Source organism: Macaca mulatta, chromosome 6 (assembly GCF_049350105.2).
Source record: "Macaca mulatta isolate MMU2019108-1 chromosome 6, T2T-MMU8v2.0, whole genome shotgun sequence".
NCBI lineage: Eukaryota > Metazoa > Chordata > Mammalia > Primates > Cercopithecidae > Macaca > Macaca mulatta.
In genome coordinates, this window is record NC_133411.1 from 157,405,695 (window position 1) to 157,431,780 (window position 26,086).

Sequence of the window (26,086 nt, forward strand, 5' to 3'; positions counted from 1 at the left end):
GAAACTGAAATTTAGGAAAAGTAATATGACCAGCTGACTAACCTAACTTTCCCAGACAGTGCAGTTTCTAAATTTAGCAACTAAATCCTCTGTTGGCCAGACAAAACCTATTTATTCCTTTATATCTTCATTGAGATTTATTGTGCCCCAGGTATTGTGTTAGGCACTGTGAGGGATACAGAGATGAGTAAGTCATGGTCTCTCTTTACAGAAGTTCTAGTCTGGTTGAAGAGTCATATCAAAAACAATAGGTAGTAATATTACAGGGCACATACTACAACCACAGTTGATTTGGGGTGGGGGTGCAGAAGAGATGGAGTAGAGGACCAGGGCTGAAAAATTGGTGAGAACAAAGGCCCTGAGGTAGTAAAGCAAGGGTATATTGAGAGAAAAGCTGGAGCTGGAATATAGAATGTATATGGAGGGGACAACATGGAAAGATGGTTTGGAATTAGATCATAGTGAGGCTTGAAGGCATAGCTAAGGAGTATAAACCAGGTAGACACTAGGGAGCCATAGAGAATTTTATAGCAGCTCAATGATGTGATCACAGTTATACTTTAGGAAAATTAGTGTTTAGTATACATTATTTCCTGTTCCAAATTTACTCTTGCGTGTTGTCCAGAATTTGTACTGAAATCTTTTCTTTTCCTCGGGCCGTTCTTCTTTTTCTATAAGCAGTAAGTGGAAAAGGCAAGACTCCACTTCGAAAGAGGTACAACTCCCATCAGATGGGCCAGTCGAAGCAGTTTCCCCTCGAGGAAAGCAGCTGTGAGAAAGGCTGTCAGGTCACCAGTGAGCAGATCAAAGCCGATATGAAAGCAGCTAGGGATATTCCTGAAAAGAAAAAAAACAAGGATGTTTATCCCAGCTGCAGCAGCACCACCGCCAGCACAGTGGGAAACTCCAGCTCACACAGCACTGCTTCTCAAAGCCCCGACTTTGTAAGGACGGTGAACAGCGGCGGCTCTTCCGAGCCTAGCCCTACAGAAGTGGATGTGTCCAGGCAGTGTGCCTGCTCCCCCGGTGGGTCAGAGGACTCTGAGGCCATGGAGGAGGGAGATGCAGAGAGTTCTGTCTGCCCCAGATGCTGCTGTCACAGGCCCCAGGAATCCCAAAGGAGAACTAGCAGGTGTTCTGATGAGGAACGTCCTTCAACCAGCCGAGCCTGTGTTGTGAATGGCCCGGATGGTACGAGATCCGCCTTTTCCTTTAGGACTCTGCCACAAGGGGGGTCTTCAGGCCCAGCACATGATGAGAGGACTAATGGGAGTGGCTCTGGGGCTACAGGTGAGGACAGGAGGGGGAGCTCCCAGCCTGAGAGTTGTGACGTGCAGTCTAATGAAGACTACCCTCGGAGGCCCCTAACCAGGGCCAGGAGCAGACTGTCCCATGTACTGCTGGTATCTGAGTCAGGTATGACAATGCTCCTAGGATTAGCAACTGCAGGGTAGGGCTGCAGAAAGGCATGAACTTGTTTCATGAGTTTTCTTACAAAAAGCCAGTTTGGCAAATTAAATTCTGTTTTGGGGTTTTGTGGGTCTTGCAGATTTTAAACCAATTTTCAGCAATGGTTTGGTGGGTGGGGGTGTAAAACAGTTTATACAATGTCCAACCTGGAAATCTCAAGTAGTTCAGCTTTTAAGGAAAGTGGCACTGTGTATATTTACCCTAAATATAACACTGACTGACACCTAAGCCCCAGTAGATGAACTCTGCTACCATCACACACTTAGAGAAATCTTAACTTAGGAAAGTTTTAAACCTTAGCCAAAAGGCAAGGACTTGACGTTGCTGGAGCTGGGGCAGCACATCTCCGTGCAGCTTCCTGGGTATAGCCCTCTCTTTGTCTCTGCAGGACTTAGTAATTTTTTCAGAAATCTAGTTTTGCTTCAATTCAAGTAAGGTTTGCCAGGAGATAAGCAGGTAAGTAAATGGTTTGGCTGAGAATTATTTTGGTGAAAATACTCAGAACAAATAATGTGTATTTAATTTCATTAATGTTTATAATGTATAGCCAAGGAATTGGGTGGAATGGGTGTAAGCACATTTATTAATCATAAGTCTGTTTCTATTTCTGATCTTATTTTTAAGTACTCTTTCCTGCCCTTATTATATCATTACTACCTGACAGTGAATAATAATGTATTTTAATTTTCTTCAAGTAGCCCTCAATTTTAAAATATTAAAATCAGTCCTAGAACATAGGCAGTCAGAGCTTTTTGTATATTCTAAATAGAAGTAATTGAATCATACAGAGCTAAACAGAACAAAAGTAAGCTTTCATGAGATACATTTGAGACCTTAATTGTGTGCTAGTTACCATAGTTGCATAAACTCATTGAAATAGATGAGTTTTATTTGAAGACTTTTTTATGCTTTGCAAACAGTAGTTCTGCCATATGGTGAAAATACTTTTCCCAGCTTCAATTGTAAATGTTTGATAATATCTTTTTTTTTAAATTGGTGGTAAGATATAACTTTACCATTCAGTACAGTGTGTAATTCAGCGGCACTAAATACATTCACCTTGTTATGCAGCTGTCACCACCAACCATCTGAACTTTTTCATCATCCCAAACTGAAACTCTGTGCCCATTAAACAGTATCTGCCTCCTATGACACCTTTTGTTCTGTGGCTTTTCATATTTGCAAAGTCAGATCTGCGTGTTTTCCTTTATGAGTTCATTTTTATACTGTGAAAGGCCTTTCCTACACTTGGTTCAGATAATTGTGCCCATCTTATTCCTTTATTCATTGATTTCGGTTTAGTTCCTTCGTTCAGTTGGAATTTTATTTCAATCTGTGGGAACTAATATTAAATTTTTATTCCAAACTATCACCAGCTTGTTTCAGTACTGGTTATGGATGTCCATTCTTGTGCTATTATTTTGAAACGCTCTTTTCTCATCTACTAAATTCTTAGACATACTTAGGTTAATCTCTGGTCGTTCTATTCTGTTCCAGTGTTCTGTCTTCTTTCATTATTCTTTTTCAAAATTTCCTTGACTAGCCATGCATTTGCCATTTATTTTTATAGATATGCTTTGTAATATTTTTATCAAGTTCCAAAAACTAATCTTGCTTTTTGTTTGAAATTGCATTCAATTGATAACTGAAACATAATTGTCATTTTAACAGCACTGAGTCTTCCTGTTTAGGGACTGTTATGTTTGCCATTTTACTTACATGTCTTGATAAAATTTTTTCGTTTTTTGTTGTTTTGTTTTTAATACAGAACCTTCATATTAACCATTGAAGTTTTGATGTTATTTTTTGCCTGGTGTTCTGCTTATCCCTTAACTATTCTGACTTTTTTCATGTCTAGAACTTTTTTTAAGTTAAATCATTCTCTGGATTTAAAATAAAGAAAATATTTATGTAGTGCTTCTTATTGCATTTATTATGTGATTTTTTTTTCAATTTGAGAAGACTTCTAATGTCTGTAACATGGTTATAGTAGGTAAATTATTTGCTAATATATTTTAGATTTATAAAAATGTCTATTTACTTTGAATAGTAGTTTTTTGGGGTAGATATCAAAGTACTGATTTTAATATTATTATAGTCCCTTTTGGAAAGGACAAGAAGTTATTTGGGTGGCTTACAAATTATTATTATGATTATTATTATTATTTTTGAGATGAAGTCTCACTGTGTCACCCAGGCTGGAGTGCAGTGGCGTCATCTCAGCTCACTGCAGCCTCTACCTCCCGGGTTCAAGTGATTCTCCTACCTCAGCCTCCCGAGTAGCTGGGATTACAGGCGCCTACCACCATGCCTAGCTAATTTTTGTGTTTTTAGTAGAGACAGGGGTTCCCCATGTTGGCCAGGCTGGTCTCGAACTCATGACCTCAGGTGATCCACCCACCTCAGCCTCCTAAAGTGCCGGGATTACAGGCATGAGCCACCGTGCCCAGCCCAAATTATTTTTAATCTGGCATGTTTTTTAAAGAGAAAAATCCAAACTAATAAAGGAAGAAACTTGAATGTTAAAGATTTTTAAAAATCAGTTCAAAAAAAAGTAACATTTGAGATATTTGGTTTTTAATTTATGACCCTGTGGAGTATTAAAGCCATTTGAGAAGCTAATATAATTGTTTTGTGAATTTATATTTTGGGAATAAATACCTGTAAGTTGCTTTTAATCCTCACTGTATAACAATTTATAAAGTAAATATTAGAGAAATAAATAATTGGATTGTCAAAGAATAACATTTAAGATTAAAATAGTTGCTATAAATGTTGAACACTTTCCCTGACACCCCAAGACTGGATTGATCTGCCTTTCTCTGTTTCTGTAGCATCTTCAACATTAATGTGAACCACACTCTGTTGTAATTTCTTGTTTTACTGTCTTCCTTCTGGTAGACTGTGAGCTCCATGAGAACAAGGACAGTCTCTGCTTTTTCACCAGTATATTTCTATCCTTTAGCACCATGTCTTACACATGGTATGGGGCTTAGATAATAACTGTGAACATAATAAGTATAGACATCATCATATGAGGTATTGTTGATGCTAGTGGATGTTTTGAATTACTAAAAAAATGTTCCTAAACAAAATTAATTTTCTCTAAACAGGGAGGGAGGCATAAGAGAATAACAACAAACACACAAACTTTTTTCCTTATGTATCAGAAATGTTTGTTTTTCAAGCTCATATATGTATAAAGTGTGACTTCATTTTATAACTTTTCTTAGAAAATGTAAACTACCAGTTTGGGTACCCTGGAGAGCAGGAAACTTTACCCAATTTTGAACTCCATACTCTGTTAAATTAAGGGGGAAGGGAGAGAGCAATCCAGGAAGGTGAGATACTTGAAAATCAGATCACAAAAGGAGATTACTGAGAGAAGATTCTTACTAGAACACTGTCATGTAGTAGTGGAAACAGGCTTGCTTTTTGTTTGTTCATTTTCATTTTTGTGGTACTGGGAGAGGGAGCTAGGACTTATTAGAGGTTTTAAAAGGTTTGTGAATTTTGGCTATCAGGTGAAATGTGCTGCCTTTAGAAGGTTCCTTGTCAATGAAGATGATTTGATTTTGGATGAAGTTCCTTCAGGATACTGTGGGAGAAGGCCTACATTGTGTTGTGTGGTTAGTAGTCTTCATGTTTTGTTGGAACTCCAGAATTTTGCTTCGTTTCAAGGTCCTTGGAGGAAGTTTGATGGGTAGAGCTCTTGGGCTCCTTTTCGGCCTTCAGCCAAAGCAGCTGCTTTGAATTGTTTTACAGAGTAGAATTTCTACACCATTTCAATGGTGTAGAAAGGATTTTGTTGTGTAAAAAAATGTAAAAAAATCAGACTAAATCTCTACGGTTCCCATCTAAGCCCAAGCCTTTGGGAATTTGCAGTATTCGTTCTCATTTCTTTGTCTTTTTTTGTGATCTTTCATGTTTGAGATTACAGAATTACTGATATTACAGAATTACCAAGTGGAATGTTTATAATTAGCAGTACTATCTAAAAAAACAGTATGGTGGTAATTTAATTCATGATAGTCAGTTGTATTTAATTCTATATATGCTCTGCTACAGTATGATTAAGTATCAAAAACGAGAATGATGACTAATGTATTTTCTTAGAATATATATGTGCTTAAGTTTTAGCTATGAATTTAGCACTCGTTTTTAAATTAAATAAGGACAATATTTGCTTATTTCGAAGTGTATTGCTTCAGAACAGTACTAGTAAATAAGGGCCTTATTAACCAGGGTTTGACAGATGAAAGATTGCAGGTTTTCTAGCTTAGTAACTGGTCCTTGATTTCCTGGGTTTGACTCCTGGTTCCCATTTAGCACTGTGGCAAGTTTTTGTACCTTCCCGTGCTTCAGTTTCCTAATATGTAAAACAGGGAGAACAATAAATCCATCTCAGAGCTATTGTAAGGATTGAGTTAATACAAGTAAAACCCTTAGAACAGTGCCTGACACACAGTAAGCGCTCAGTAAATATTTGTTATTCTGTTTTACCTGCGGTGCATTCATTCATTCATTCATTCTGTAAGTGTTGATGCCAGTTCATTCAATAAATGTTCATATTATCTCATTGCTAGTGACTGACTTTGAAATAAAGATGAATTAAGAGAGTGTTGTTGCCTTTAACGAGCTTTTATGTAAATAGACCAACAAAACAAGTATAAAAGGAACTATTAGGGCAGTATGTAATGTTTGGGGATCAAGGGTGCTTTGTTAGAACTAAGTGTTTGAGTTGGACCTTTCCCAGATGGGTCGTATTTCAAAAACTAGGGTCAGAAAAGGTGTTCTGAGCAGAAGAAGCTAGAGCAATTGATGACTTCGGAGACATTAGCAGTGGGAGATGACTAGGGTATAGTGTGGAGAATGGGCAGAGCTGAAGCATAGCTCCAAATGTCAAGCATTGAAACATTCATTCAGCTTCAGTCAATAATTTAAAAGTTTTTTAGTAGGAAAGATAGGAGTTCAATTCACCAATAGTATTTAGGATGGGATGAGTCAGAGAGACTGGAAGTAGGAATGTTTATTAGATTATTAGGATGACCTAGGTATGAGAAGGGTTGTTATATTTGATGTAGATATGTTTGAAGTAATGGAGGGTGATGCTGTTTTGAAACAATCCATTGGAAATACCAATATAACTGTATTCCATTGGGAACCAAATTTTAGATTTGGGAATTGCCTTGATGGTGTTCATACATATGTGATTGAATGTGTTTGAGGTAAAGAAAGCAAGGCTAAAGTTTTGGTTTTTCTTCTTTTTTACCTTTTTTAGAAGTAGCCAAAACAAAGCCACGTCACGCCATGAAACGGAAGCGGACAGCAGATAAATCCACCAGTACAAGTGATCCTGTGATCGAGGATGACCATGTGCAGGTAGAGGAAAATCCGTCACTTACCTTTATCACAGTCTAGCCCAGTTCCTAAGTAATGCATGCAAACTAAAGTTTGTATCTTTATATAGTTTCTAATTTTTCTCCTTGTAGGTTCTTGTATTAAAATCCAAGAATCTCGTTGGAGTCACTATGACCAATTGTGGAATCACAGATCTAGTGCTAAAAGACTGTCCCAAGATGATGTTCATCCATGGTATGTATTTGGGCCCATATTATACACGAGCATCATGAATGAGTTAAAAGAATTAGGAACTCATAAATACTGTAATAACATTACCGTCTTATTTTCTTAAAGGAAATATTGTGTTGGGTTATCTTTAGTTCCACCTTTGTTCTAGTTCTCAAAGTATTACTCCATAGTATTTCTGAGCATCATGTAGAGAAACTTGGTTCATCTTTTAAAATAGCCTGTCTCCAAAAGATAATTACTGCCTGATCTGGCAGAGTAAATAACAGCCTGCATAGGCTTTGGAGTCAGATAGACCTCAGCTTGATTGCTGGCTTGGTCATTTACCAGCTGTGTGACTTGGACATGGTTTTTGAGGGAAGCGCCGACTGGGCCTCAAGTGTATAACTGCTCTGTATTTGATTGAGATGATTAATTGTATCTTTACTTCATGGCACATTATCGTTTATCCAAGCCCCTTTTTCTTTTTAGTCTCGTGTCCCTCATTGTTAATCTCATCCGCTCCCGCCATCTATACTCGTGTATTGAACATATATCTTTCCAGTGTACCTTTTATATCTTTCTTTATATATGTGTCTGTCTCAAACATAGGGTATTCATTTTTATGATTTCTTAAAATTTTAGTTACATAGTATATCCTATAATTGATCTATTAATTTTACCTTTTTATTCAAAATTATATTTTAGATACCCATCCATGTAAAATTATGAAGATCTGACTTATTTCCTTGCCTTGGGCAAGTTTTATAATTTTCTGTCTTCATTTTTTTCAATCTGTAAACTGTGCGTAATTATGCTTAACTCATAAAGCATTTGTGAAAGTTAAATGCAGTGATTGATATGTTTCTGTATGTATATGTATCCAGGCATACCTCAGAGACACTGCAGGTTTGGTTCTAGACCACCATTATAAAAGGTATATCACAATAAAGCGAATCGTATGAATTTTTTTTATTTTCCAGTGCATATAAAAGTTACGTTTACACTATAGTCGATTAAATGTGAAGTAGCATTGTATTTTTTAAAAAAATTTATGTACCTTAATTTAAAAGCACTTCATTGGCTAGGCACGGAGGCTCACTCCTGTAATCACAGCACTTTGGGAGGCTGTGGCAGGCGGATCACCTGAGACTAGGAGTTTGAGACCGGCCTGGCCAACATGGCAAAACTCCGTCTCTACTAAAAATACAAAAATTAGCCAGGGGTGGTGGCTCATGCCTGTAATCCCAGCTACTTGGGAGGCAGAGGCAAGAGAATCGCATGAACATAGGAGGCAGAGGTTGCAGTGAGCCAAGATCATGCCTCTGCACTCCAGCCTGGACAACAGAGCAAGACACTATCTCAGAAAAAAACAAAATAAAATAAAAACACTTTATTATTCAAAGATGCTAACAATCACCTGAACCTTTAGCAAGTCATAATCTTTTTGCTGGTGGAGAGTCTTGCCCAAATGTTGAGGGCCTTGCCCTGGGTTAGGCTTTGGCTTAGGGAATGTAGTGGCTGGTTTGATCTGTCTAGACCACTCAGACTTTCTCCATATCAGCAATATGGCTCTTTTGCTTTCTTACCATTTGTGGGTTCACTGGAATAGCACTTGTAATTTCTTTCAAGAACTTCTCCTTGGCGTTCACACCTTGGTTAACTGGCACAAGAGACCTGGCTTTTGACCTATCTCAGCTTTCAGCGTGACTTCCTCATCAAGCTTAATCATTGCTATCTTTTTATTTTAAAGTGAGATTTGTGACTCTTCCTTTTGTTGGAACACTTGGAGGCCATTGTAGAGTTATTAATTAGCCTAATTTCAACATCATTATATCTCAGGGAGTAGGGAGACCTGAGGGAAAGGGAGAGACAGGGGAACAGCCTGTTGGGGGAGCAGTCAGGACATACACAACATTTATGAAGTTCACTTACATTGGTGCAGTTGGTGGCACCCCACAATTAAAATAGTAACATCAGAGATCATTGATCACAGACCATCATAATGGATAAAATAATAATGAAAAAGTTTGAAATACTGCAAGAATTATTAAAAATGTAACACAAAGACTCAAAGTGAGCACATGCTTGCTAAAAAAATGGCATTAGTGGACGCTCAATTCATGGTTGCCACAGACCTTGTGTAAAGAATGCAATGTCTGTGAAGCACAATAAAGTGCAATATAATGAGAAATGCCCATATATGTACATATACATGATATATGCACACACCCACACACACAGTACAGGGTCTGACCTCTAGTAATGCCTAGTGATGTTATTACACGTTGAGCATCTCTAATCTAAAAATCAAAATGCACAAGTGCTTTAAAATTCAGAACTTTTTGAGCACTAACATGATGCTAAAAGGAAATGTTCATTGGAGCGCATTTCAGATTTCAGATATTTTTTATTAGGGTAAGTATATAATGTAAATACTCCAAAATTTGAAAAAAAATTTGAAATCTAAAACACTTCTGATCCCAAGTATTTCAGATAAATGTTAGTCAACCTGTATTGCAAAAAATATTAAGAGGTTTATTTTGTTTTGTTTTACGTCTCCTACCATATTAGTGGTAAACAAAGAAATCCCGTTAAAAGGTATTTACCAAACATTTTGTCATAAAGTAAGGAGAATCCAAGAAAGGAGAGATGAAGCTGAGATTCAAGCACTACTCTGAATTCTACAAAAGTTCAGACCTTTGGGACCCCAACTCTATTGTTTACTCTGAAGAAATAGTACTTTTCTCTATCTCAGCCAATGAGGTCTTTGGTCCTAAAACATCTTAAATCACTGTCTCCTATTGGAGTTTCCTTCTACAATAGAGAACACAGGCTCTTCAAAAGCTCAGAGTTCATAACAGTAGGGGTACTCACCCTAGCCTTTCAGTAGCACTGGAAGAACTTTCATTCTGTCAGTCCCTACACCCTTTGAGCTCTGAGAATGTAAAACTCAATTTTCGGACTCTGCCGGTTGGCACCTCATTCCATTCCTTTCTCTACTCTGAGCTCTCCAAGAATCTGACTGGTTTTCTTCTTTTTACTTTGATGATTCTTCCTGTACATTCTCTAACCTAATGATGGATCACACGGCCTCAGGCCCAACCTTCTCCCCTTTAAACCAAATTGTTTGGCTCAGCTTATCATGGGGAGAGGATCTTAGCTTAGTCTGTAGATAGTGGCTAAGTTAATGACGGAGGAGATGATTAAATGAGATTAGAACTGACCTTAGCCATGTCTGATTTTATAGCTAGCAACCATTGGATCCTTACTGTCATCTAGCGCTTTCCTTTCCTCTGTTGCTGTCCTCAACACCAATTCCCCTCCTTTCCACCATGTCACAGAAGGAGAAAATGAATGTGAGAGGCAGGAGTCTCGCTCAGTGTTTAAATGTCAAGTTAGTTACGCTAGATTGCGCAAGACGATGATGACATTTGGGTCAAAGATGTTACAGAAGATGTCTGTGAAATGTTAAAAAGATCAGGCAAATCAGCCTGTGGTTTTATAATCTTTTCCATTTGATCTTCTCTCTCAAGTTGGACCTGGTTGCAGTCTGCAATGAAAATTGGACCAGGTTGAAATTTGAGATTAAAAAAAAGAGAAGGAAATATTTTTCTGAAGTTGGTATACTAGTTCAGTTAAATGTGTTTATTATATCAAAATTACTTTTTTCTGACTTCGTGTTTTATATATCAAACAGAAAAACTAATCATGTTTTAGACCAGCATTTCAGTAGAACTTTAATGTTCTGTGTGTACACTGTTCAGTATGATGGTAACCACTAACCACATGGCTACTGTATTGGACTGAATAGCTTTAGACCAAAATACCCAAATGTGTTTCTGGGTCTTTTTTTTCAAGGTTCTGCTTTTACATTTGTGACAGGAATTAAAATCCAACTCTGCTCATTCCTGAGAGTGAATGTAAGGTAATATAGGTGAATTATTTCAGGTCTGATTGTTAACTATAAAAATGTATAATAGTTATTCATTTTTTAAATAAATATTTCCTAAACAGTTTCTGTCTGGGCAAGTCATTTTCTAGGGCTTGGTTTTCTTAACAGTAAAAATCTTAGATAAAGGCACTTTAATGCACCCCTTCTACCTTCTTTTGAAGTAAACAGAACCACATTTTCAAATTTTTTTGTTAACTGCCATTTGTACTCTATGATATTATTTGACCTGTGTTAAAGATGTTTGTTACTGCAGTATTTTGTGCTAACAAAAATTAGGCCATCTCTCCAAAGATGATATGTATAGAGCTTACCATTGTTTTCATTTTGTAGCTACCAGGTGCAGGGTACTAAAACATTTAAAAGTAGAAAATGCACCAATTGTAAACCGATTTGACTACGCACAGTGCAAGAAACTGAACATGGATCAGGTACTAGACCAGATACTAAGAATGCCACCCGAGAGAAACCGCATCATATACCTACGCCCAATGCAGCAGGTAACGAGCTTTGCTCCTTTCCGATGATACACATATTGTGATTTTTTTTTTTTTTTTTTTTTAGTCTTTAGCCTTTTGGATTTGGCATTCGTTCACTTCCAACCTACAGTAATGATATTTTAGTTTTTACAAGTTATATGTGATGCAGGGAGTTGTTATTCAACAGGTTTTTATACTTATTAAAAGTTACTTGTGGTTAAGAACACAGTCTCTGGTTCAGACTGCCTGATTAAATTTCTGGCTGTCTGACCTGTAGCAGATTATTTGACTTCTATGTCTTAGTTTCTTCATCTGTAAAATTAGAATAATAATGGTATACCAAGGATTATTGTGATATTTAATATATGTGAAACTCTAAAACAGGTGCTAGTATATAGTAAGCCATCATATAACTACTATTAGTGTCATTATCATTATTAAGAGTATATTGTATATAAGGTTCTGTGCTTAATGCCAAAAGAGGGTTTAAAGGAAGTTTTAAATGCCCCTTTGTAATCAGTGTGTAAGCCTGGCCTCAAAAGAGTCAGTTCATCATATTGTCAAGTGTCTCAAAACTTACAATATGCCGGGTGCGAAAAAATACACAACACATGATCCTTCCCTCAAGGAGTTTGCCTTCCCAAAAGGGAGATAAACATATATGCCACTGAGATGGCAGAGTGAGATTTCATAACTAGAGATGGGAGAGGGGTATGCCATGAGAAAACAGCAATGTTATCAAAGGCTCCTAGAAGACAAGAGAATGCATTCTCTCTTAAAGACTGGGCAGCAGTCCCATTTCAATAGGGTATATGTTACTACACATTCACAGTTCTATAATGCAGTCAGTACTTAATAAAGGACATACCCAGAAGTAGATTCTGAGTTTACTGACATCATTTATCTCAATCAGGATTCTCTGGTTTACTAAGCATTTAAATATAACAGTGAGATATAAATTGCCAAGTTCCCTAGACAGAAGAGTTTGCAAAATTATTCCCAGCATGACAAACTGTTTTCAGGTCTGTATGTGACTATTTGATTTTCAAATCAACCAGAGATTTCAAAACGGAAGGTCCGTGGAAAGATTGTTGAAGCTCTAGCAGAGAGATTTCTAAGGCATTCTCTTTGTTGAAGGTGTCTCTTTATGATGTCTTCCGCAGGTGGACACGCTAACTTTGGAGCAGAAGCTGTTTAGTGGTCCCTACCCCTATCACATCTGTATTATCCATGAATTCAGCAACCCTCCCAATGTCCGGAATAAGGTGCGCATTCGCAGCTGGATGGACACTATAGCAAACATCAATCAGTAAGTAACTCTGTGGCCCCTAAAGGCCTTTTTAGTCATTTCTCATAGCAGGGACTCCCAGAAGCAAATCCCAATTTTTCTTTATTTTAAATGATTCCATCTAAGCTTTTCAGACAAGCTTATCCTGAAGTTAACATAAGTGAGAAACTGAGGGAAACGAGGACTTAAAAGTTAACATAAGTGAGAAACTGAGGGAAACGAGGACTTAAAACTAAAAAGCATATGTATATATTTATGATCTTTAAAACTCAGATAAAAATTACAAGAAAAAATTGTACATGTACTTGTAACATTATTTAGCCTTGGGGCATGAAAAAAGAGATCAATTTGAAGAAGATCTTAAGACTGATATTTTATATCATCAGAAAATTTGACTTTTGTATATTTGTTATATTAATGTTGCATTCAGCACCTTTTGTGTAGAAGACATGTGCTTAGAAAGTGACTTTCTTTCCCTGATATGATTTTGAAGATAGTGAAGAAAGTAGTTTTGACCTGACTACACTTGGATTCTCTAGTTTGATTGTATCCTACTTCTGTTAGGTATTTAATACTTTGTTTAAGATGTTTGGTAGAATCTGTGTCTGAAACAGTGTTGATGGTTCCTTCCTACCCGACACTCTAATTATTTCCAGTTTTGTAATTTTTACTTAATTTTTCCTGTTGCCTCCAGAGAGCTCATTAAATATGAATTCTTCCCTGAAGCCACTCGAAGTGAAGAAGACTTAAAGAAATACCCCAAGTACCCCTGGGGGAGAGAAATCTATACTTTAGAAGGTATTTACAAATATTTAGAAAGTTAAATAGCCTGTGCAGTAGCTTGCCCCTGTAATCCCAGCGACTCAGGAGGCTAAGGTGGGATGATCCCTTGAGCCCAAGAGTTCAAGACCAGCCTGGGAAACAAAACATGGCCCTTTCTCATTCACGAATGAATGAATGATCCATCAATCAATTAGTCAAACTGGTTTGGGCTTACAGCAAGCAGTAACCCAAATGTAGAGAATTATACTTTTTTAAAAAAGGAAAAGTTAAATAGCTATTAACTAGATGACTGGACATGCCTTAGGGAAGATATGAATGGGAGTCTTACAGTTCTTCAAAACATGGATGATTTTAATACCTGCAAGAAGTGGGAGCCAGATGAATATTGCTTTGCCTGTATGAGTCTTTACTATTTCTAGGACAATCAGAACCAGTGGTGAAACATAAAACATAAACAAAAATTACAAATTACTGTAGTTTGATAGCTGGAAATGATTTGAGGACACCTGACTCACTCTCTTTATTTTATATTTTACATTCTGCTTACAAAATACTGCAGAATTTGGCTCTATCAGCACTTCCACGCCAGTTAGCAATGTTACATTTGTCTTCTTTTAGGTGTTGTGGATGGAGCTCCATATTCCATGATTTCTGACTTCCCTTGGCTGAGGTCATTACGAGCAGCAGAGCCCAACAGCTTCGCTCGATACGACTTTGAAGATGATGAAGAAAGTAATTATGACCTGATTTGACATCTAATCTCTAGTTTAAGTATAGCCTACTGTGTTACATACTTAATATCTTTTTGTGAGTTAGGAGTAGTGCAGTGTTAAATGGTTTCCCATATAAATGTTTTTTATTTACTCACTTCAAAACAGTTCTTTATTTGTACAATAGATGTTCAGTAGACTTACTAGGGATATATAAAGGCTGGTAGAAAGGATTTCCTTGGACAGATTTTCCTGTGTGGAAACTTATAATTTAGGTGTAGAAATTTGGGGAGAAATTTTTGAATGTAGTTTCTCTAAGTGGTAGCATACTTGAATATTTATTGTTAACCAAAGTTTTAAGAAAATACTTTATAAGGAAATGGGTTTTATGAACTACATGTACACATGTCTGACTTACGTTTGGTATAGTATTTTTACCTTGAGACTTTAAGCATGTTCGCTGTCTTAGGCATCAAACATAAGAACAAACTGGTGGTGACCCATTCCTTGAGCTATTCATACATCAGTTACATTGTAGTGCAGTATATGGGAATATCCTATGGACCAGCTTATCAGTGATTTTCCAAATGATTCTGATTATCATATGTATCTCTCCTTTTATTTCTAATTTCAAAGGCACTATCTATGCTCCTAGAAGGAAAGGACAGCTGTCTGCAGACATCTGTATGGAAACAATAGGAGAGGAAATTTCAGAGATGCGTCAGATGAAGAAGGGTGTATTTCAGCGAGTAGTGGCAATTTTTATCCACTATTGTGATGTCAATGGAGAGCCAGTTGAAGATGACTACATTTAATTGGTCCCTCCTCCTTTCCAGCTATTTTGTCAGAAAGCAAGTAGGACCATCCAGCTGCCAGAGTGCTCCACAGAGACTTGAGGCATGCAGTTGGGAGGTCCTGGCTCAGTTTGCTATATAGGGAATGTATAAGGAACATCGAAATTGTATACAAAGATTTGTACATAAAAAATATACAAAGACGCTTCCTAAAGTACCAACTTTATATCATATGTTTATACAATTTAATTTAAAAATTCATTTTAATGAAGACAGATAATTTGAAAGACTTTTGTTTTTCTTGACTTAATTCATAAAGTATCATTTTTTGACTGAGTCTCCATTTACTTCATTCTTAATGATTATTGTCATCCCTTTAAATCTGTGCCTTTTTCTTCTTGAGCGAAGCTGTTTGAGTAAACCTGTTGAAGAGTGTTTGTGTCTTGTGTGCTTTTTTGTTGTTACTAAAACACCAACTAAACCTTATAGTCAGACAAGGCTATATATGTTTCTGTACAAAGCTGTAGTTCTTTCTTAGTATTATAGTTGCCATGTTTCTTAAAATCAAGTAAAAAGACTTATGAGCTTAAAAAAAAGTGAGTTTGAGAGGGAAATGGAAAAGTTTCCAAAGTATTTCTAGTAATTTATTTCCACATTGAATTGTGTATATGCTTTATCTTAAATATAAAATAAAAGTTTATTAAAAACTTTTCTCTTGCCTTGGACCTGAATCCCTCTTTTTAAAGAAGAGTAGCAAATACTGCTCAGAAAAGCAGTGTATATATAGAGTTGTATCTAAGTAAGATTCCAGTGTAATCCAATTTCTGATCTCTGAAAGTTTTTAGCTACAAGATGTTCAACTCACAGAACTTTTTTTGTTCGTTTGTTTTGGTTTGGTTTTTTTTTTTTTTTTTTTGAGATGGAGTTTCACTCTTGTTGCCCAGGCTGGAGTACAATGGCATGATCTCGGCTCACTGCAACTGCCTCCCGGGTTCAAGTGATGCTCCTCTCTCAGCCTCCTGAGTAGCTGGGATTATAGGCGCCCGCCACTATGCCTAGCTAATTTTTGGTATTTTTAGTAAAGGCAGGGTTTCACCGTGTTGGCCAGGCTGGTCTGGAACTCCTGACCTCAGGTTATCCGCCTGCCTCGGCCTCCCAAAGTACTAGGATTACAGGCAGAGCTCTTTAAGACAATACTGGGAACAGCAGAATTTTCCAAAATTCTGGTCATCAGGAGGTGGTCTTTCTCCCCTTTCAAGGTGAGGAATTAATTGCCCTGATAAGGCAATGATATACATAGTATTATAGTGTCAAGCAAGGGTTGTCAGCAAAAGCTTAAACACCTATATTTGAGTCATGGCTTTGTGACTTGCCAGCCAAGTGACCTCAGCAAATTACTGAAACTGAAGGCCTGTGGAAAATTTTTATAAATTTTCTCTAAATAGACATGAAATTATGGTCTAAGGTGTAAAGTTTCTTTGAGAATTGTTCAGCCCCTTCATTTAGAAGGTCTTAATTGGAAGCCAAGGGGAAAAATTGCTCACCCACGTTTAGGACCTGTTTTTAGGCTAGGTAGGACAATAATCCCAATTTCTCGTTCCAGCTAGGCTACCTCTGTTTTTCATGACAGAAATACAAGGATGCCAGCAAGTTTTTCTAACACTCAAATATTCCACGTTAATCAGTGTCTACCCTTCAAGTTCTCTTTTTTCCCCAGGCTCTAAAAATTCTCATTACATTAGGAAGAGTGATTCAATTAGGTACTTCATTCTATTGTCTCCTTATTACACTATTTTTAACTCAGCTAACTTATAATTAGACAAGTATGTTTCACTATACAGATTACAACTGTGGTAAGAGTCAGGAAACAAATTACAGAATATCCTAGATATTTCAAAATAATCTGGGATTCCCAACCCTGAGCGAAGATAATCTAGGTTTTCACTGTAACCTGTTAACCAAATTATCTAAATAATGCTAACATTAGCCACAAGAGGCCACTGCTTTGTAATTTTTGGCTTAGTCGTGTCTTTGTCTAACCTAACCTAAACTGTTAGATCAGTGGAAGTACAGCTGGCAGCGCTACAGTAATTCAAAAGAGGCTAAGACTGGAACAACCAAAAAAAAATCTGGAAGATGCCAACTACAATAGTCAGTCGGTGAATAGATATATAATACGAAGGGCTGGAGAGTGATCACTCCACAGCAAGGGTCAGCAAACTCTATCTAGGACCAGATAGTAAATATTTTAGGCTCAATGGGCCACATTCTCTGTGGCAACTGCACGACTATTGTGAAAGTCATAGATGATATAAACGAATGGGCATGGCTGTATTACAATAAAACTTTATGGACACAAATTTCAATTTCACATAATTTTCACATGTCACAAAATACTACTCTTATAACTCTTTCCCCAGCCATTTACTAAAGTAAAACACCATCCTGAAGGCTCACAGACCAGATTTGGCCCCCAGGCCATGGTTTGGCCACACCTGCCGTAGAAACCTGAGATATCCTATTCATTCATTTAATTATATCACCAGCTGTTGGTGCAGTTCTGTGCCTGGCACACTTTTTAAAGGCTCTAAAAATACTACATGGATGATATATGACTTAATAGCAGTGAGAGAATTGTGTCTCATTGCCAGGTGTGTAGGTCTAACAGTCTCCCTAAACAATAGCTGGTACCACAATTCTTACAGGGACTTCATATGTAGAATCTAAAGACCTGAGTTCTGACTTCCTCAAACAACTGATGGGAGAGCTGGAGATGGTTGGAACCCCTACCCTTGAGCCTCAGTTTTCTCTTCTGTCAAATGGTAACAACTAATAATATAACCACCCACCCCATAGGGCAGTGGTTAGTTTCCAATAGGAGCTGCCAGTAAACTGGACAGTGTGATGCCAGTGGAGGTAGTGTTGCTTCCAATATAATTTATTATGAAAAGAAGTTTGGGTGTCGCCTAGGCTGGAGTGCAGTGGCACGATCTCAGCTCACTGCAACCTCCGCCTCCTGGTTCAAGCGATTCTCCTGCCTCAGCCTTTCGAGTAGCTGGGATTATAGGCACCCGCCACCATGCCAGGCTAATTTTTGTATATTTAGTAGAGACGGGGTTTCATCATGTTGGCCAGGCTGGTCTCAAACTCCTGACCTCAGGTGATCCACCCACTCGGCCTCTCAAAGGGATGGGATTACAGGCGTGAGCCACTGTGCCCAGCCAAGTTTCGTTTTTTTGTTTGTTTGTTTGCAGGGGGGTGGGGTGGGTGCTGTGGGGGTTTTTCTGGACTTGTCTTTCCATAACCTGTTCCTCATACCATATTCCAGGATGGTAGGAAACAACTGGTAAGGCTGTTGAGAAAGAGGAAATCATGACAGCATGAAAGCTAGCATTTTTAAAAGTGATTATTACTAAGTGCTTTCCATACCTCCTGCAATAACACTTCAAATGTATGATCAATATGTTCCTACTTTACTGGTGAGAAAACTAGGTTTTAGGAGGTTACATAACTTGCTCAAAAGCACACATCTAGGAATTGATGGGAGCAGGATGCCGTCAAAGGATGACGTCCTGCGGGATGAGTCCAAAGCCTGTGCAACTTGGGCAGTTCCCTGGTCCTTCATAATGAGAGGAGGCCCATATAAGGGTGGGCCTGCCCTAATAGGGAAACTGCCAAGTCAACTTACTGCTGCCACTTAAACTGAAACCACTCCAACTATGATTAGCATAGTCCCAGAAAAACAGGCTGATTTTCTGATGCAGGAAATGCCCCATTTACACATGGGAGGCAAGTAGAATGCAAAAGAAACACTGGAATCCATACAATGTCTATAGCATGAAATACATATGCAGCAGCTAAAAAAATTATATGTGTTAATGTGAAATGATGTTTAGAGTACACCGTTGAAAAGGCAAGTAGCAGATTATTATATATCAACATCATTTTATTTACATATAAGAAACAAAGCCATATGTTTTATATGTACATTTATACATATGTAAATGCATAGAAAATGTTCTTGAATTACATAAGCCAAGTGAAAAGAGCATTTACTTCTGGAGATGGGAGTAGGATTGAGTTGGAGTCAAGGGGTATTTTGTTGTATCTATTGATACATAACAAGAAATTTTTACAGTGGAAATGGATTGCATAAATACATCATTTGTGTAACCTATAATTTATATAGTCTAAAAATGTATAATTTATATATTTAGAAATAAGATAAACTTAAGAAGGAAGCACTTTGTTAGAACTGAGAAATCTGAATGTTTTCAGTCTTGACTTCAGCCTGATGTCAGCTGTTGTTCTTGGACAAATCACTTTCCTGACAAAGTCTTTTCTCTTCTGTAAAATGAAGTCAACAATCCCTCTTTATATGTTGTTATGAGAGGCTTAGAGATCTTATAAAAGTGCAGAGAAACTGCACAAAGCTTGCAATGGTAGACTGATGCTTACTGAGACCAGTGGGAGCATATCCAAATAGTGTTCCAGGTTCCAACCAAGAAATGTGGGGAAGGCAAACCGCCTTCTGCAGGGGCCACTCCTACTATAAGCAGCCTCCCTGATGGCCTGGAATATAAAGGACCAATGCTTTCTTTGACTCACATATCTCATTCTCACAGTCTATTGCTGGTTACTCAGTAATCCCAGGTTGCTGAATACTAGACAGACTATAAAAGATCATTGCAGAAGGGCCTTTCCTGCTGATCAATCATTTACCAGAATCTTCCATGGTTTAAAGATGGAAGTTGAGGCTCAGGGAGTGGATGCAAGAGCAAAGGAAAACAAGAAAGCAAGTGAGTGGCAGAGTTCAGACTGGAATAGGCATGTCCAGAGTTCCTTTTCGGGTCCCAGGCTGATGTGGGGAGGAAAATTCTTAAGCAACATTGTTCATTGCTCTCTCCTAGCCGTGTCTAGGTGAAGATGGAATACATATATCCCCATAATGAACACAGTTGCACATGCTTAGGACTGTGGGCCTTATTTCGAATAAGACTGCCTGGGTTTGCATTTCAAATCCACACTTCCCAGGTCTGCTCCCTTGGGCTAGTCACCAGATGTCTCAGCTGAGCTTTGCTCACCTGTAAAGTGGGGGTAATTTTCATACTAATCTTGAAAGGATTTCCTAAGGATTAAATGAAATAATTCATATAAAGCACTTACCACAATGCCTAGCAGAAAAAAAGCTCATTAAATGTCAGTTTCTCTTATTGCTATTTTATTATTTTTTTATTAGCAAAGATATAGATCTGGGGCAAGCTGAAAGGAAAGGTAAAGAAGGAGAAACCTAATCTGAATCCACTATAACAGTAGTTAAAAATATATGCAGTTTCTTATCCTTTCTCTCCATGTTTCCAAAAGTGTGGAATGCAGCTTGTAGCTAAATCACAATAACTAGTAAAGTTTGGAAGCTCCCCTTTTGTAAATTCTCTTTTGACCCTCCCAGTTAACTGAAAGAGCCCCATGCAAGAGGTAGGGCATTTCTAACAACTGTCCAACACTCACTTGTCTCCCTTTTAAACACAGAAACAGAGGACGCACTCTGATCGCTGGCATCTAGTTAAAACGCAATACCCTTGTTTTCTATTTTGAGTACTGTTATAATGTTCCCTTCAAAAATAAATTTAGGTAAGTGAAAACTTGAATGGACTCAAATAAAGATATTAAGTAGGTAACAGAACAGACAGAACACATATTTGGTAAAAATCCTAACAGTGGCCCTTGGATGACCCATGTTGGAGCACTCACAACAATCTTACAAACTCAGAAATTGTCTCTATTTTGTTGATGAGACAAGTAAAGTTAAGCGTTGGGTAAGGCCCAAGGCAACACATTGTTCATACTTAGGACTTCAAATCCATTCCTGAATTGTTTGAATTCAAACCGAATATTCAGCCTCAGTTTTCTAAATTAGATGGAAAAGAGATTACAAATTTTGGCCAGAAGAGGTAAATGCACTAGTCTTTTTTTCCTTCCAAGACTAGGTGTTACAGAATTTTTACCACAGCAAAGTGAAGAGACAAAAAGAGAGGAGTGACAATGTTCTCTCACCAAAGAGAGATCCAATACCAAAGAGATAAATGGGTAGACAGCACAGCACCAAGAAGACATTATTTTTGTTCTTGCTTGAAGAAAATATTAAAGGCAATGTAGTTATATCCACTCCCCAGTCCCTCCCTAGGTCCCCTCCCTCATCCACCCCATGCCCACCCCGCACTCCCAGCTAGGTGGCAATTTGCATCAGGACTGAGCAAGTTAGCAGCATGAAGTGGAAATGTTGGCGAGACAAGAAGGTGGAGTCTCAGAAGGAAAAGGTTTTTTTACAAGCACATACTTGGGTACCAGTTGAAGAAGTTGGTTTTTATTTCTTTTGCTTTCTAGCTGTTAATGGTGAAGGCTAGAATGGTACATCTCTCTCTAGTTTCAGAGCTGAAGAGTCTTGCAGCCTGGAGAGTCAAGTGGAGAGCATGCACAGTGAAATTCCTTTCTCCCAGACATGGGACACTCTGATTGTAGCATTTATCAACCCCAGTGATTGTCAAGGCCAATCTGGCAGACATGTCTGCAGCACATCATCCTCTTCCCCAGATGTTTCTCTTCTTGACACAGCAGTTTTCCTGGAAGAGGGTGGCCTTCTTAGAGAAGAGGGCAAGGTATAGGTCTCCTCCTTCCTTGGACAAGCTCTAAGTCTTCTCCTTCTGAGTCTTTCATACACATGCTAAATTACCAGGATTCCTAGGCAAGGCTAGCAACTGCTCACATGGAACAAGTCTGGCCCTGTTCTGTAAATCACCAATGTTGGCATTTGATGAATCACTCACAGCATCCCAGCCTTAGTCCAAAGTGGTAACAAAGCAATCTTGTGAGGCTCTCCTCTGCAAAGGAGACCAGTTTCTTGACAATGACAAGGAGTACTATTCTTGCAATTGCTGTCTTTTCCCTGGTCCAGGGTGCCTGTGACCTCTACAGACACCAATCATGAGCTGGCCCACAGAAGCACATCTAGAGAGTTAAGAAGAGTCCCATGATATAGCAAGATCTCATTTTCCTCCCTATGTTATAATCTTTGTGTCTCTATTGAATCCAAGTTCCCATTTAATATGGAAGACCTGCCACTGAGAAATAATATTTTACGTAAGCAGATATACTTACTAAGCTCCTGGGAAGAGAAGCATTTCATAAGGAAGAAATCCTACTGTAGTTATGTATATGTGTATGCATGTATGTATTAAGTAGTAGATCCTGTCAACATTGGTGGCATTAAACAAAAGTTTACCAGCTGCCTCAAAGCACTATTATCTGATTCTTATTATCCCTGTTTCAGTCCTTCCCTAAGAAATGCTTTGTTGTTGAGGAGAAGAGAGACCATTTTCAGAAAGGAGAACTGTGGACTTCCAAATTCACTAATCTTTGCCTTTTCCATGAAAAAGAGAAGAAAGAAATCCATTCTGAGGAGGGATGGGTATTAATCATCAACACAGGGAGGTCCCAGCAGTGTGGTGACCAACATTCCTTAGTTTGCCCAGGACAGTGGAGTTTCCTAGGTTGAGGGACTTGAATGTTAAAACTAGAAGGGTGATCACCCTAGTCTCCTCTGTGGTGTCTGACCATCCCTTCTCACCATACCTGGTCACAGAAAGAAGAGAGAGGGCTGGTAAATGGGTTTCTACCTTCATGGAAGAAATAAGGGTTAAGGAGGCAATTGTGGCATCTGACATCAGTTAGGAAGAAGAAGGATCAATAGACCAAGTAGAAGGGCAAAGAGAACTTGTGAGGTTTAAACTCCTGGCACATCTTTATCTTGCTGTTAAACTCCTGGCATGTCCTCAATCAGAAGCGTGTTACATATGAACCTCAACGTCACCCACATGCCCTGTTACCTTTGTCTCACTAAGGGAGGACCAGTAATAAATCCTTTCAATAGGGTTTTAAAAAATCAACTGAGCAGCCAAAAGAAAGGCCTCTTTAAAAAATTGCCCTCACATCCTCAAACTGCGTATATAATTTACCTCAAGATGAAGGAAGATGGTGATTGCTTTGACTGAGAAAGAGAAGCATCTGCATAGGTATTTCGAGAGGATGAGATGCTGATAAAGGGTGAAAAAAAGTCAGTTTCCCTCCCAGACTCTGGGTTATAAGGTCATCCTCAATCAACATTCTCAGGAAAGAAGTAAGATCCCTTTCCCATTGCCATAGAAATGAAATGAATTCCTAATGACCTCAACATCAATATGCCAATAAGAAAATGTCAACTTTAAACTTACACACATGTGTGCATGCACACACGCACGTCAGAAAAGCTGCAAAGATGCCTTTTAGTAATGGCTCTGAAGCCAAAACCTAAGTGGAGTCTCCAAAACCTATTCCCAAGGAGGAGAAGAAGGAAAATATTCATGGCTATAAGCCAAAAATCTTGACACTTCACTTGTCACTATGTCAATGCTTCTAGATAGACATCTTGGCATTGATATCAATCTAACTTTATCAGAAGAACCATGATTAATTCACCCACCAAAGCATGTCCAGAAGAAGATGGCCACAACGGAGAGGAAATTGGAAATGTTCAGTTTATAAAAAAGACTGACAGGCAAGGTGACAGATTACTCTCTTCCAGTATTTAAGGGCTCTCAGGGGTAAGTGGGGGCTAACTGCATGGAAGTTGGAGCAGCAACAGGTTTGTGTTCCAAGAAAGGAAATAAATTCCTAATAATTAGAGCTTCTCCAAAATAAAAGGGCCCGAATTAGGAGGTAGTGAGCTTCTGTCCCTGGAGGTGTATAAGCAGAGATTGACCAGCTTTCAGGGATGCAATAGAAGATGCTATTCCTGCTTTGCATGGGAGACTGAATCTGACGATGCCTGAAGTTCCTTGACAACTCTGAGATCCTCAATGGTCTGGCCTCAGGTCCCCCCCGCCCAACACTGTCCTCCATATACCTCCCCTGGGCTCTCAGCCCCTACTGCCTTGTGCCTCACTGGTGGTGATGAGGATCAGGAGTGATGCCAGGGTGACCTGTTCATGCAAACATGAATGGGAATGAATGGCTAAGTTGTGAGCCATGTCCTCAGTCAGAAGCATGATTCCAGGGATTCTGGGTCATTGTGTATGGGCAGTTTCTCGAGTTCCTGATGATGTCCACTGTGCAGAACGGTGTACCTAGAAAGGAAGGAAAGAAGGCATGAGAATTCAACAGGCATACTTCAACTGCACCATAGTCAAGAGCACTCCTTCTACTCTTGACTTCCTTTCTTTGCATACTTCCGAGGATATGGTGAAGTGGGAGTGGGGGTGGGGTGATACTTCATAGAGATAGAAAACCAAACGAACTGCACCCAGATTGCTCATATTAAAAGTGGAGAAACAGTCCTGGAGGAAACGACAGGCCTAGGAGTGCACACGGGGTAAGTGGCGGAGCTGGTACAAGAACCCAGATTTCTTACTGCCAACAAAGCCTGGGGTTCTTGTGTCACTCATCAGAATGAACCCTATGTACCTCCTCAGGCTATACCTCAATATGCTTACGTCCTATCTAGGAGATAGTTTTGGGGTTCTGACTGCTGACTGAGTTGAATAAACCACTCAGAGCCTGAAATACAATGTAACTCTATTTGTTACTTTGATTCCTTTTGGTGCCATTTGGAACAGTAAATCAATTAGATGAATCAAATAGCAAGTTGACTCTAAGCATCACGGTGAAATTTACTACTTGACAAGTGTTTATTATTTTTCTGCAGTGTCACACAATAGCACTCAATATCTTAATTGCCTTTAAATGCATCTCAATTGCAGGCGAGTCTCAGCATCAGTTACCCAGATTCCAGCATCTGGCAGCCATTCCTATGAAATTTCTACAGATTTTAGAAGCATGATCGCCACTCATTTCTCTGAAGCCAGTGTCAAGCACTTTCAGGTGGACAAACAAACAAATACTGGTCAGCTATTTGGCATCATATGTTGACAAAACAACTTGGTGGTTGCTTCTCATGATTTATATTGATGCTTTGCTTTGAATTACAATAATTTATTATTGATTTGTATTGACCAGTTGGTTTGTACTAAGCCCTCTCCATAAATTACTTTATTTAATACCCCTAATAGCCCTATGAGATAGTATCATTTTCATTTTACAGGTGAGCAAAATGACGCATAGTCAAGTTTAGTGATGCCCACGGGAATATAGGTCATACATGAAGATACATCCAATCAAACCCACTCTAGCTCATGCCAATACCCATGTGCTTAACTGGTTATCACATAGCTCATGGACTAGGTACAAGTCTAGAAAAGTGGTTCTTCCCCAGGGGCCATTTTGGAAGCATTTTTGTTTGTCACTGAAGAGGTAGTGCTGCTGGCACCTAGCGGGTAGGGACCGGGGATGCCGATCAATGTTGTACAATACATAGCACAGCCTCCCACAACAAAGAAGTATCTGGCCCAAAATGTCAACAGTGCCAGGACTGAGAAACCCTAATCTAGAATAACTAGTCCCTTTAGCTGGCTAGAAGCAGGTGTTAATTGAAGAACAGGGCCTCAGTGAAGAGCTTGAATCTGAGCTTTCTCAGAACCATCCACCACAGCTGCTGTTGAGAGAGAGCTGAGCCAAGTGGATGTGACATACAGAACCAAAGCATCTGCTACTACTAGCCAGATAGGTCAGTGTTAAGAATAAAATGGGAAAGGAGATAGAAAGGGCCAGATCAGCTATCATTAACTAGGGTGGCCAGAAAAGGTCCCAGTGAGATATGCAAGACCTTAGGGAAGCTAGAGTCCCAGCTAGACACTCAGTCTCCAAACCACGCCTTGCATACTTGGCTTTGCCATTCTGCAAACCAAATGTCTGCTTTGTTGGCTGGCCTCTTGTCCAGCTCCATGAACACAGGGTGTCACAGGGCAGAGGAAGCTGGAGGAAGGAAAGGGGCTCACTCCTGTGAGCTTTCTGTCTGCTGTGGTTCCTGTAAACATCATTCCTGGAATGCTTCTTTGCCCCAGCAGAGTCAGTGCTTTCCTGGAGCGGCAGCTGAGTCCAGGTTAGTCTTTCTA

At 38.8% G+C, this 26,086-nt stretch overlaps 2 protein-coding genes across 6 annotated transcripts in view; one reads left to right on the forward strand and one right to left on the reverse strand.

Annotated features, from left to right (window-relative positions):
• The window catches only part of FBXO38 (F-box protein 38), a 58,711-nt gene extending 43,232 nt beyond the window's left edge, over positions 1-15,479 (forward strand). The window contains exons 15-22 of one of the 4 annotated variants that reach the window (XM_015141202.3): positions 682-1,416; positions 6,752-6,852; positions 6,963-7,065; positions 11,324-11,490; positions 12,633-12,778; positions 13,452-13,555; positions 14,159-14,272; positions 14,887-15,479. In XM_015141202.3, the coding sequence (XP_014996688.1) occupies positions 682-1,416; positions 6,752-6,852; positions 6,963-7,065; positions 11,324-11,490; positions 12,633-12,778; positions 13,452-13,555; positions 14,159-14,272; positions 14,887-15,065 (1,649 nt within the window). In that variant the 3' untranslated portion in view covers positions 15,066-15,479. The remainder of the gene's footprint in view (positions 1-681; positions 1,417-6,751; positions 6,853-6,962; positions 7,066-11,323; positions 11,491-12,632; positions 12,779-13,451; positions 13,556-14,158; positions 14,273-14,886) is intronic. The other 3 variants (XM_015141205.3, XM_001104379.4, XM_001104218.4) reach the window with 3 other exon arrangements.
• Positions 15,480-21,386: 5,907 nt separating this feature from the next.
• The window catches only part of HTR4 (5-hydroxytryptamine receptor 4), a 192,092-nt gene continuing 187,392 nt past the window's right edge, over positions 21,387-26,086 (reverse strand). For both annotated transcript variants that reach the window (XM_028849828.2, XM_078004496.1), the window contains exon 7: positions 21,387-24,202. In XM_028849828.2, the coding sequence (XP_028705661.1) occupies positions 24,115-24,202 (88 nt within the window). In that variant the 3' untranslated portion in view covers positions 21,387-24,114. The remainder of the gene's footprint in view (positions 24,203-26,086) is intronic.